Source organism: Pelecanus crispus, chromosome 17 (genome assembly GCF_030463565.1).
Source record: "Pelecanus crispus isolate bPelCri1 chromosome 17, bPelCri1.pri, whole genome shotgun sequence".
Classification (NCBI taxonomy): Eukaryota; Metazoa; Chordata; class Aves; order Pelecaniformes; family Pelecanidae; genus Pelecanus; species Pelecanus crispus.
This window is the reverse complement of record NC_134659.1, coordinates 7,016,796-7,029,614: the sequence shown is the minus strand read 5'-3', so window position 1 is coordinate 7,029,614 and position 12,819 is coordinate 7,016,796. Positions and strand designations below refer to the sequence as shown.

At 56.0% G+C, this 12,819-nt stretch overlaps 1 protein-coding gene across 1 annotated transcript; it reads left to right on the top strand.

Moving 5' to 3' along the window:
* Positions 1-1,999: 1,999 nt before the first annotated feature.
* Positions 2,000-4,126, top strand: LRRN2 (leucine rich repeat neuronal 2). Its single transcript, XM_009480950.2, has one exon. The coding sequence runs from the start codon at positions 2,000-2,002 to the stop codon at positions 4,124-4,126; it is 2,127 nt and encodes a 708-aa protein (XP_009479225.2).
* The last annotated feature ends 8,693 nt before the right edge of the window (positions 4,127-12,819 follow it).

The window sequence follows — 12,819 nt, the reverse complement described above, 5'->3', positions numbered from 1 at the left end:
CTATTACTTATACAAACACCTGGCCTGTTACAGCATCGTCTTGCATGCAAGACTTTCCACAGCCATCAGCGCTGCAACCCCATCCTGTGCTGGGCAAAAGTGATAAAACCCAGTTACAGACACAAACCCTGTGGAGATATCACCCAACAGCAAAGCCGGGGACTCTTCCCTGTAAAATGGAGTTTGAAACAAGGTGCTTTTTCTGGGCTCTTCTTCACAGCCTTAAGGAAATAAAAAAACCCCATTCCTCCATATTATTTTTTAAGGGAGAAAAGATTCTGTAATATTTTAATGGCTGGAGAGATTTATAGTCACAGAAATGCCTGTGCACTCAAAAAGAAAGATGAGGGTCCATCAGAAGGATGCAGAAATCAATACAGCCTTCCTCTTCTTTAATGCTGTTTCTCCGGGAGATGGTTTAAAAGCCAATGCCCTCGCAGCAGGCAAGAAGGGAAGTGTGCGGGATCAATTCTGGAGCAAGGCTTGGATAAGTCGATGCTGAATAAACTTTGGTTGGAAGCCCTTTACAGGGAGAAAAAGGGGGTGATAAAATAGAGCTGCTTGGAGAGGAACTTTCTTTTCCCACTCTGGCTGCTTTTTAATGTTTTTTCCTGCTGCGTGAGAGTCTTTTAAGATAGGGAGAAGCTTTGGGGCTTGGTTTGATTTGTGTCAGCATGGGTCAGGAGAGCTGTAGCACATCAAAAAATCAAAGGTGGGGTGGTGGCCGGCTCTGGCTCCTCTGAACCCCGCAGCTGGGTGGGGAGAGGGGCAGGGAGGTGCCGGGGGCTCGCACCCCCCCAAGCCCCTCACCGAACACCTCACCGAGGAACCCCCGACCCCTCTTCCCCAGAAAGGGTGCAAGGCAAGGGGCTGAGGCCAGGGTCGCACCCAGCATGGAGGGGGTTAAGGGGCTTCTGCATTCCCCCAGGAGCTTCTAATGAGTGCAATCAAGGTTTCCCCTCCCAGGAAATTGCCCTCACCCCAGGCCAGTGCTTTAAAAGGAGCTGGGGGGGGGGCTTTGCTGTGGAGGGGGTTTGCAGGGGTTTATGGGGTTGCTGCAGCCCCATTGTGCAGGGGGCTGTGCTTGTTCATATCCTGCTCTTTCCCTAAAACCTTGGCTTTCTGCTCAGCATCAGCCCCACAGGACACCAGCCCCCCCAGCACTGGCTGCTTTAAGCCTTGAGGCCTGGGTTTGTGTGGAGGCAGGTGTGCTTGCTGCTTTGCTAGTGTAGAAATAAAAGGGATGAGATGGGTCTGGGATAACCTGTTCCAGCGCAAAGCAAACTGAGCTCTGAGCCTGTGGTCCCTGCATTGCTGCAGGGCTTCTGCAAGAGATGCCAAGAAGCAGGTCTGTGCTCAGGGCCATGTTTCTTCCATAAGCCCAACTGGGCATGAACATGTTTGGGGGCTGCAAGTAGGGCTGGGAGCTCCTGGATGGGGACATGTGGTGCTGGGGGAGATAATGGGCAGAAAGCAGAGTCCTGAGAGCCTGGAGGAAAGTTACCCCCATGGAGTTCTTTCTTCCTGACATCTCCAGCTCTGCTCATGGGAAAGCCTTTGAGCCAGGCTGGCCCAAGGTCCATGGGCTGCTGGTGGCCCTGGGCAGAGCATCCATGGGCTAATTACACTCAAAACCTCTTGGGCTGGGAGGGAATTGTTAATGCTATGGATATAAAACAGATTAAACTCTGACACATTTGTTGACAACGTGCATGAGGTCTCCTCTAACACAACTTGTTGTCTGGCCTCTTTCAGGAATGACTTTGAGGAGAAACCCGAAAGATGCAGCCGAGTGCAAAAATGAATCATTTGGGGAGGAAGAAAAGGCGAAGCTCTGACTGAAGGCACCAGCCCTGGTCGCGGGTGTTATGTGCTCTCGGCAGTGGGGGCCAGGCAGGGCAGCCGGCAGCAGGAGCTGATCGGTGCCAGGGGCTCGCATGGAGCATCTTCTCCCGTGGATGCTGTCCCCACCTGGCTGTCTCCCCATGCCCGGGTCTGGATGTGCCCCGTGAGCCTTTCCTGCCTGGGAGGAAGCCGGTCCCACCAGCCGAAAATGAGACTCTTCCAAACCAGCTCGCTTCTGCTCTGCGTGGTGGCCGCCACCGCCATCCCCATCGTGCCCTGGAAGGTCAAATGCCCGCCGCAGTGCGTCTGCCAGATCAGGCCATGGTACACCCCCCGTTCGGTGTACCGGGAGGCTGCCACAGTGGACTGTAATGACTTGTTCATCTCCACCGTGCCAGAAGACCTGCCGGAGGGGACCCAGACCCTGCTCTTGCAAAGCAACAATATCGCCAGGCTTGAGCAGAGTGAGCTGGACTATCTCAGAAACCTCTCAGAGCTGGACTTGTCGCAGAACAGCTTCTCTGATGTCTGGGACTTTGGACTGAAGAGCATGCCCCAGCTGCTCAGCCTGCACCTGGAGGAGAACCAGCTGGCCGAGCTGCCCGATGGCAGCTTTCCCGGGCTGGGCAACCTGCAGGAGCTCTACCTGAACCATAACCAGCTCTGCAGGATCGCTCCCCGTGCTTTCTCCGGCCTCAGCAGCCTGCTGCGCCTTCACCTCAACTCCAACCTGCTGAGGACTGTTGACAGCCGCTGGTTCCAGATGCTCCCCAGCCTAGAGATCCTCATGATAGGAGGCAACAGGGTGGATACGATCTTGGATATGAATTTCAGGCCCCTGTCAAACCTGCGGAGTTTGGTTTTGGCTGGGATGAACTTGAGGGAGATCTCGGACTACGCACTGGAAGGGCTGCGGAGCCTGGAGAGCCTGTCTTTCTATGACAACAAGCTCGTGAATGTCCCCAAGCGGGCGCTGCAGCAAGTTCCTGGCCTCAAGTTCCTGGATCTGAACAAAAACCCGTTGCAGAGGGTCAAGCAGAGTGACTTCACAAACATGCTGCACCTCAAAGAGCTGGGGCTCAACAACATGGAGGAATTGGTGTCCATAGACCAGTTTGCCTTGATCAACCTCCCCGAGCTGACCAAGCTAGATGTGACCAACAACCCCAAGCTGTCCTTTATCCACCCCAACGCGTTCCACCACCTTCCGCAACTGGAAACCCTCATGCTCAACAACAACGCCCTAAGTGCCTTGCATAAGCAGACAGTTGAGTCCCTGCCCAACCTGCAGGAGATCAGCATCCACAGCAACCCCATCCGCTGTGACTGCGTCATCCGCTGGGTCAACACCACGGAAAACCACATCCGCTTCATTGAACCCCAGTCCACACTGTGCGCTGAGCCCCCCGACCTCAAGAGGAGGCACATTCGGGATGTCCCCTTCCGGGAGATGACGGACCGGTGCCTGCCTCTCATCTCCACCAAGAGCTTCCCCTCCCACTTAGAGGTGGCTGATGGTGACAATGTCTCCTTGCATTGCCGAGCTCTGGCAGAGCCGGACCCGGAGATCTACTGGGTCACCCCTTCGGGGGTGAAGCTGATCCCCTATGCGGAAGATGGGCGGTACAAGGTGCACCCCGAAGGGACACTGGAGATTCATGGGATCTCGGCTCGGGAGGCCGGGCTGTACACCTGTGTGGCTCACAACCTCCTCGGGGCAGACACCAAGAGCATCAGCATGATGGTCAACCACTCCTTCCCACTCAGTGAGGACAGCCTGGAGCTGGTGGTGGCAGATGTCCAGGCCTACCACATCCTGGTTGCCTGGAAGCCACATCTCAACACCATCTCCTCCAACCTCACCTGGTCCAGCTTCTTGCTTAGCTCCAACTTGGACATGACCAACGTGGCCCGGATCCCCATGGGGACCCACATGTACAACATCACCCGGCTCCACCAGGACACGGAATACTGGGCTTGCCTCCACGTGGCCTTTGTAGACTTACAGGCCAAGGTGGCTTGTGTGAACGCCAGGACTAAAGAGGCTGCCCACCACTACTGGCTCCTGGAGGGCAGGCAGAGCCTCCTGACGCTGCTGGTCCTCTGTCTCCTGCTCCTTGCTGCCAGCCTCGTAGCTCGCTACGGCTTCGGGGGGGAGCTGCTGCGGGGTGCCACGGCCGTGCGCGTGGTCTATCCCCCCCTGGCCCAGCCCTGGGCTCGGGGGCAGCATGGGGGGCAGCTCCTGGCCGTGGAGGTGCAAGCAGCTGCCCTGGACTGCTGAAGGCTGACACAGTGGTGGGGCTGACTGTGGGGTGGGGTGGTTTGGGGTGGGGAGGGAGAAACTATTTTTTACCAAAAAAAACCCCCAAAACCCTAAACTACAAAACTGAACAAAAAAGAAAAAAAAAGAATTTCATGGACTTGACCAAGAGTCAAAGCTGTGTTGCCGACGGAGAGGAGCAGAGCTGGCCATGGGGCTTGCAGAGCTTCTTTGTGGTCCTGGCAGGGTCCAGATCCATGCATAGGGTCCGGATCTGTGCACGGCTCCTGAAAGCACCCGCTGGGCAGCCGGGTGGGCTCAGAGGGACCGGAGCCCGAGGGGGACAATGCCCCGAGAGGTCGAAGAGCCATACAGCTGATCAGCAGCTCTCCCCTTCCCCACGTCCCCCGGCACCACGAGACACCCCAGCGGTGTCACCGCCCTCACTGGACAGTCCCTGTTTTGGAAGTACAAAAAAAAAAAAAAAGGCCTTTCCCTTTGGGATACATGTTCTTTTTTGTTTCTTTTTTGTTTGTTTGGGTTTTTTTGAGCACTCAGATAATCAGCCACAAACCCACCCCCAGCGCCTTCCCCCCTGCCCTGTTGTTTGCTCGCTGCTGTCGGCTGGAGGGAAGCGGAGGGGAAAAGGAGGGGACTTTGGGCAAAAGAAACAGAAATGACGATGGTGACGCATCTCTTCATTGGCATCCCTGCAGGGCTGGCCAGCTTCTGCCAGGGTTGACTAGATCCTATATCCCGCAAGCGTAATCTCAAGGCTATTTTGTAAACTTTTGTGGCTAATGTTAAAAAAGAAGAGAGGAGGAAAAATGGGAAGAAAAGGGTGGGGGGAGGGGAAGGAAATTCTTGCTTTTCTGTTTTTGTATAAAAAAAGAAAAGGAAAAAAAAGAAAAAGGGAAATCCTTTGTATATTGGTGTACAGCTGGAGGGCTTCATAGTAGGAACTCCTTGCTTCGGTGCGGGGGCTCCGCAGGACAGCCCCCATGTGCCAGCAGCCCCTGCGCATCGCTGTGCGTGGGGCGGGAGGTGAAGGGAGGGTCCAAAACCCGCTCTCCTGGGCTGTTGCTGCTTCTTTCTCTGAGAAGCAATTAAAATTGCAAATGAAAGGGAGCAGAGGGCAGCACCAGCCCCCCCGGGTTGTGCCAAAGCGAGGGACCTGGCGAACCCACATCAGTGAGGCTTGAAGGAGCCCGTCCCCGCCTGCCCAGCGGGCACTGGTGCTGCTGGCGATGTTCCCTTCCCTGGGTAACGGGAACAAGCCATCCCCTTGCTTGGGCCTAAACCTGATCCCTGCTTGTTAGAGATGAGGACTTCGGGGTCGGTTTAACTGCAGCCCTAAACAAAACGTGCCTTTACCGACACACACGCGGCCCCAAGAGACCCCGGTGCAGCCCGTGGTATGGGCACGGGTGCATCCAGAGCCTGGCCAGCACCTCGCTTGGGGGTTCTTCCATGGGAAAGAGCAAGAAAAGCCATCCCAGCCAGACCTGGGGGGCTGATGGGGTGCAGGTACCCCAGGAGACAGCGTCTCTGCACGGACGTGGTGCCCCCTCGGGCAAAGCCGGTTGTGCCAGCGCAATTGCTGCGTGCGCAGGGCTTTGAAGGGACCAGAAAAACTTGACAGAGTAAGAAGCTGTTTGAACTCCTCATTCATCTTCCAGCCAAGGCGAGATGGTTCCCCGCTGGATAAGCTCCGTGCTCAGCCAGGCACGCGAAACTGCTTCTGCGCCTTCGCCGGGTAATTATTTCGGAGGGTAATGGCTCTCCCCGGTCCCCATTCAGCGCGCCATCGCCACTCACCAAAGCACTTCAGCATGTGTTCAGGACCCAGCGAGATCTCCAGGGGCCCTAAGCGCAAGCTGAAAGTTAAGTGCAGGCTTAAATACTTTGTTGAATTAGAGTCGTGATCCGCTTTGAATATTCAGCTGCGGAGCCCCAGCCCCACCAGCTCCGCTCAGGTGTGCAGCCATCAGTGTTTGCAGACTCAGGGCCTGAAACAGCCTTTCTCCTCTGTCTTTTGTACAGTGAGGAAACTTAAATGCAAAATATATTCCCTGTGGTTCAGCTAAACTGGTGCTGGAACATGTGGAAATAGTCGCTGAGAAATTTCCCCGGTGTAAACACATCCCTGATTTAATCCTGCTTGTCCCTGCGATGCATGGGCTGAGCCCCAGGCAGCGCCTGCATCTCCCTTCCCCTCCGCCATCCCGCTCCCTGCAAAAAAACATCATCAGTTCCCAAGCAAAGCAAGGGCCGAGCCCCTCAAAGGCTGTAATTTTGTAGGTGTAGAGAAAAAGCCTCTTTGATCACGGTTATCGTGGCTGCTGCTGCCTTGCTGGGGTGGGAGGTGAGTGTTCAGCCGCTGCCCGAGTTGCCTGCTCTCACCTAAAAGCGACGCCTGCAAACCAGAGATTAAAATGCAAGATACATGCAATTAATTTCATTTCCTTTGAAACCGGAGCGACCCCAAGCTCGATGCAGCGCATTCAGAGAGAGGCACCCACCGCTGTGGGACTCATTTCCCAGTGGGTCCCCGGGTGGGTGCCCCAGCCCAGGCTCCCCAACGGGAGAGGGGTGGCCAAATCACCCCCCCAATGCCCCCAAACAGGAGCGCTGCTGTGAACCGCGCCTATCCCCCCCCTTCCTCTGACACGTCAGCTGAGAGCACCGTGGGTGCCTCATACACTATTCATTGTTGTTGTTATTTATTATTAATGCACCAACCAGTTTTTCCTGGGCACTGTGCTGGAGGAAACGCTCCATAAACCGTTCCGTGTCCCCCGTGCCCAAGCCTGGATGGGGCACGCGGAGCTGGAGCTGCAGGCAGAGCCTCAGCAGCACCCACCCGAGTCATCCTGGGACCAGCACCCACCCGAGTCATCCTGGGACCAGCACCCACCCGAGTCATCCTGGGCGACGAGGTCCCGTCTGCTCGGAGACCCGGCCTCCCACAGAGGCCACAACCGAGCGCATCCAAGGCAGGCGGCTGAATTAAAGCCAGCCCTCGCCGGAGGAGGCAGGCGAGAGCCAAGCGTCCCACAGCAGCCCCACAGCGCGTTTCACCCTCCGCATCTTGCGGCACCCAGCACGGTTTGCTGGGGGAGCAGCCCCGGCTGCCGCCCTCCCCATGGCACCGAGCCCCCCCGCACAGGGCAGCGACGCTCACGCTCCTCATTGGGAGGTATCCGGCCAAAAATGAACCTCGCCGGGTGAATTATAGTGGCTGCGAAGTTTTACGGGGCTCATGATCCGGACTTACAGCCTGTCCTCTGCCTGGAGGCTGGGTTCTGCACCTGGGGAGGCTTTGCTGGTGCGCACCAGGGTTAATTTGGGCTGCCGGGCAGGTGGAACGGGGCTTTTTAGGCACAGGGAAATCTAATTGCGTCTTAAGTTCCCTTCAAGGGGGAACCGAGGCGGGCTCACTCTGTGGGGTCTCATCTCCCAGCCCAGAGAGCAAGGATGTGGCAAGAACCAGAGATGCTTCAGAAGGGGGGAAAGCGGTGGCTGACCCAGGTTGCTCTCAACGAGAGGGCTCTTCAATCTGCCCCCCAAAGGCATGGCAAGAGCCAGGGCAACTCAAATTAGAAACAAGATGGGGTTTTTTTAGGCAGAAGAAGTCATTAACCACTGATGCAGCTTTACCTGTAGCAGGGGGCAGCAGGCTCCGTTTCCAAGCACCATGCAGGGATGCAGCTCTCAAAGAGATGCTTTAGTGAAAATGCTCCCAAATTTCCCAAGCCCAAGAGACTGTCACCAACCCCTGACATCCCTCCTGGGTGCTGCCGGGGTGCTGGGGGGCGTGAGCAAGACCTCCATCACCTCCCAGTCCTCCCCCTCCATCCGCCTGGGATGTCAAAGGCTTATTTGGGAAATGCTTCTCCTCCAGCCTGGCCCATCAGGTCTCATCCCCAGGCACTGGTTTCTCTCCCATAAACCACTCTTCCTTGGCTGCTCATCAGGTTAATTTTTTTTTTTTTTTTTATAATTACCTTCACTTTGAGGGTAGCAGTACAAGTCCTCATTTCTGCTTCTTCTGTCCTCTACCCCTCCTCCTCCTCCTCCTCAGTGCAAACAGCATCGCGGATCTCATATGCAACTGAGCTTCTCTCGACAAAGCCAACTGAGAACGTTGCGTGCCAGGCTCTATTTTAAGCACCTAATAAAACTGGTTTTTGGAGTGGCTCCATCCTTGTGTCCTTCTTTCGCAGAGCCCTTGCAGCTGCCGAGGGCCCTGCGGCGGAGATGCCCCATTCTCAGCACCCATCGCTGGGTGGCAGGGCCACCCGCCTGTCTCCCTGCCTGCACCAAGGGCTTTCGGGCTCTGGGAGGAGCGCGACAGGCACAGATTTATTAGTTCGTTAGAGAACCAAAGCAGGCCTACTCCTCTCTCCAGCACTTCCTCAAAAATGATTTAAATTAAAACACCCGACCTCCCTGGGAAATGTCAGCAGTGTTATCCATATGCATGATGCCATTATGATGAAGCAGGTGCAGCTTTCAAAACCTTTAGGAAAATCTACCTGTCGGTCTCCACAGCAAGCAGCTCTCCTTCCGAATGCTTCATCACTTCTCTCCCTCCCTCCCTCCTTTACCACTGATCTACAGGTGGGGAAACTGAGGCAGGGAGCCACGTAGTGACTTATGGTCCTTGGTCCCTTTTCCAAGCACATACTAGGGTCAGGAGACAAGCGCTTCTTTGGCCTCTCCATCCAGAAGCCCCCAAAGGAAGTAAGAAGCAGCGAAGGCAGGAGCCACAGTGGAGAAATGATTGCAGCTCATTTATTTCCCATCGCCTTTTCCAGCCTTTCAGAGCTGAGGCAGCTCCTGCCCCCTGCTAGAGCAGCCCAGCTGGCCCGAGTAAATGGATTCAGCTGCGTTCAAGTGGGCAATTGAGGCTAAAATCAGGCTGATGGAAAGCAGCGGGGCAGGAGAGGTGGCAGGAGGTCAGTTTGGAGCTGTCTGAGGCTAGAAAAGTGCTGACCTCTCCAGGGGCTATTTGCAATTAGCTGCTCTGCCTGCTCTCACCGCCCCGGCTGGCTGCTCGCAGCTCTCGCCTTCCCTCTCTGCCTGGCAGCGTTTTGGGAAGCCCCGCTCCCTTCCCAGTGCTGGCTCCTCTCCGGATGGCCGAGCCATCTGCAGGGGATGCTGTCATGGATAAGGCTGCGGCTTGAATTTGTCCCACGGCACAGGGGGGTCTCTGGAGGAGCGGGGACGTGCAGCAGCAGCGGCACAGGAGGCATCAGCGGTGCCAGTGGGACCACGGGCACTGCGGGTCCTGGTGAGAGTTGGGTGCTCGCTGCTGGCTACCGGGTCCGCTCGTGCTGCCTGTACCAGGCAGGCTGAAATAATTAACGAAGGCACTGGTGTGCGCCCGGCTGGCACTTTGGGCCCGGCATTTGGGGTCTGACCCCACAGCGAGCAAGGGTGCGGGAGGCTGCGGCCACCCCAGGGAAAGCAGGCGCAAGGGGCACAGCACCCTGCTCCCATCCCGGGGTCCGCTGCCAGCGGGGTGCGTGGGGCACCCCTGGAACCCTTGCTGCTGCCGAGTCACCCTGGAAGCATATTTAATCTTGGTTAGGCAGGGGAAAAATTGATTTTGGATTTGCATGTGGCTAAATGGGAAGAGAGGCGGGAGGGGGGAAAGGCAGGCAGGGCTCGCGCTGATGGGGAATGAATATTAATAGGGAATAACAAGCCAGAGCCCAGCTTGGCGGCGGCAGGAGCAGGCAGCGAGTGCAGGAACTGGGGGGGCTGTCGTGGGGCGAGCAGGGCCCTTCCTGAAGTGGCTCGCGGCCGGGGGCTCGCCCCAGGGCTGGATGGGGCCCCAAGGAACGTAAGGTTTTGGCAGGGACTCCGCCGTGTCAGCAAGATATGGGGACACATGGAGGCGGGGGGCAAAAGCTCCCACCTCCGCAACGAGAGCCAGCAAAAGCGCTTAAAAGTAACAGCAAAAAAACCCCAAATATAAAGGGGAGGTCTGCACCATCACCCGCGTACCGGGGTCCTGTGGAAAACCTCCGGAGAGCCGGTGATTTCTAGCGTGAATACCAAACAGCTTTGATCTTTGCCAATCCTTTCTAAATCTTGAGCAGTGTCTTGTAAATCTTTAATTACAAGAAAATTGCAACCTTAACAGTGAACACACAAACTGTGTTGATAAATATTTAAAATTGCCACAGCTACAGATCTGAGGGGATTAAGAAAAGATATATTGGAGTGACAGTTATTAAACACTAGATCCCAGTAAATGTTACTGAGCAGATAAATAATGCAGGTCCCTGACAGCTGCTCGGCTGCTGACGAGGTGGGGGGAAAACGGCTGCTTGCAGGGGGGACGCTGGTGGTGCTGAGGCCCGGGCTCTTCCCGAAAAGCCCAAGGTGGTCTGGGGGGGGCGGAAATGGGGGGTAAAAGTGTTTTTTCCTCTCCTTGGAAATCAAAAGCAGCGTGCGTTGCGGCAGTGCCCAGCAGCTGAGGAGGGGCCAGGAGCCAACGGTGGCTCTCGACGCCTTGGCTCAGCAGCTCCTGGAAACCCGGCCGTTTCCTCGCTCTCTGCCAAAGAGTCGCGTGACCGTGGCGGTGCTGAGCACGGTGCGCGCGTGGGGCTGCGGGTGCTCCGGCTCCTTCCCCTGCATCGCCACATCCCTCCAGCATCCCTGCTGCCAAAGCCGCCCGCGCTGGGCTTCGTTCGCCGGCTGTGCCACCGAGCTCCTGCCTGCCGCTTCGTTCCCGCTGCTGGGCCCCGTCCGCTTCCCTCACCTTTTTCTGTGCGTTTTGAGGTCACTGACTAAATTGCCATTATTAAATTTCCAGCTAGCATTAAAAAATTTATTAGTTCGCTAAAGGTAACTAGCAAAAAGTTCATTATTCCTAATAGCCCAGGCTTCACTCACGTGGAGGGCAGATGCTCAAAGCGTGCATTACCCCAGCAACCTTCCCAATAAAATATTGATCTAAAAAGTTGGTTAATTATAAATATTGCAGCAGAGTGGTGAGAAAGTCCCCTGTGTCTGCCTGTTTTGCAGTCAGCTGCCCTGTCCTAACGCGGCCTGAGGACGGGCAGCAGGTCCACCCGGCTCAAACAGAGCGGAGCCGCGGTGGGAGTGACGCCTGACCCAGCCCTGCCCGGCATCCCCGCGTCCCCGCCGCAGGGCTGTGCCCAGGCCCCCCCACGCCATCCGGGGGGGAGCCGGAGCCCAGAGACCCCTCCAGAGACGCACGTTCGCCCGTCCTGCTCCTCACACCCTGCTGCTTTTGGGCTCGGCCTCGCACGCGTGAAGCCAGGCGCCGCGGGGTGAGCGCGTGCGTGCCGGTGCTGTTTAGATCTCGTTTACGGTGTGCTCTGCTGAACTATGATAACGAAGCACTTAAAAACTCTAACGAGGGGGAGCTGGTTTGTTGGCCTTGCAGAAGCGCTGATGCCCACCTAGTAAATCTTTAATTGGAAGTGGAGGGGAACCGGGAGGCTCACCAGTACGGAGAACACAGTAAATATTTAATTTGGGCGCAGTGATTACACAAACAAGGTTAAGGGAAAGGGGGGAGAAGACAGCTAAAAGTGGCACCTATAGAACATTAAGTCCAGATAAAGTCACCAAGGAGATAAATAAAAGATCCCCTTCCAGCAAAGGCAGGAATAAGCTGCTTCCTCCAGGCAGCTGAGCAGGGGAGCGCTGGGATTGCAGCCGGGGCAGGCACCGGTTTTCTGCCCTGGCATCCACGGACTGCCTAGGGCTGCACCTGGACGCCTGCAAGGCGGGGGGGGTGAGCAAAAAAGGAAAAAAAAAAAACAAAAAACCAGGAAATCCAAAAATGAGTAAATGAGTTTGCAGCCAGGGGTTCAGCTCAGCACCATGGAGGGGGGAAAGCCTCCCGCAGAGCCTGGTGAAGCTCAGCGGGGCTGGAGGCTGGAGAGGGTGAGCAAGGCTGCGCCCGTCCCTCCAACGAGGACAGCGGGCACCCAGTGGGAGCCTCCCACGCTTCCCAGCAGCTTCCCAGCTTGCCGGATAAATCCCTGCCGTGGGATAAAACCCAAAGCACCTACCCAAGCACTTGGGGAGCAAGCGGGACTTGAAAGCAGACGCAGAACGGGGGCCGGGGAGGACACCCGACTGTTTCCACCATTAAGCCCACTTTGGGTGGCCAAGCGTCAGCAACCCCCGGGTCCGTCTGCAGAGCGCAGCGGCACGGCATTAGCGGCGAGGGACAGGGAGCCTGCTCTGCCCACGCTCGTCCTCTTCCGTGGCACGGCTGATTGGCAGCAAAATGTTTGTGGACTTGTGTTTTCAGCCAGAGCAATCGCATGCAGTTGTTTTGGCGGGGGGGCGTCTATAGTTTAAAGGCCTGACTGCAAGATGTTGTATTTCTAGGTATGAGCAGAAAACAGTTTTGCAAGCAAGGGTCAGAGGTAGGGGTGTTCTCTCGTGATGCTTTACACCAAGTGAGAATAACACCCAGAGCTCGAAGGGCTGTGTCAGCGCGGGTTACAAGCCTCTCTGCTAATGGCAATAATAAGAGTATTGTAGCAAGTTCACTAGCTTGCTCGCACATTCTTCTTTGTGATATTGATTTTTAGGAGAACATGGTTTCCAAAGCAAAATAACAATAGCTAGCACTTGTAAAGCTGTTCCCCTGCTCAAAGCAATATGCAAACATTTACATGCCATTTAAAGCATCTCACTAAATCACTCCGGTAAAT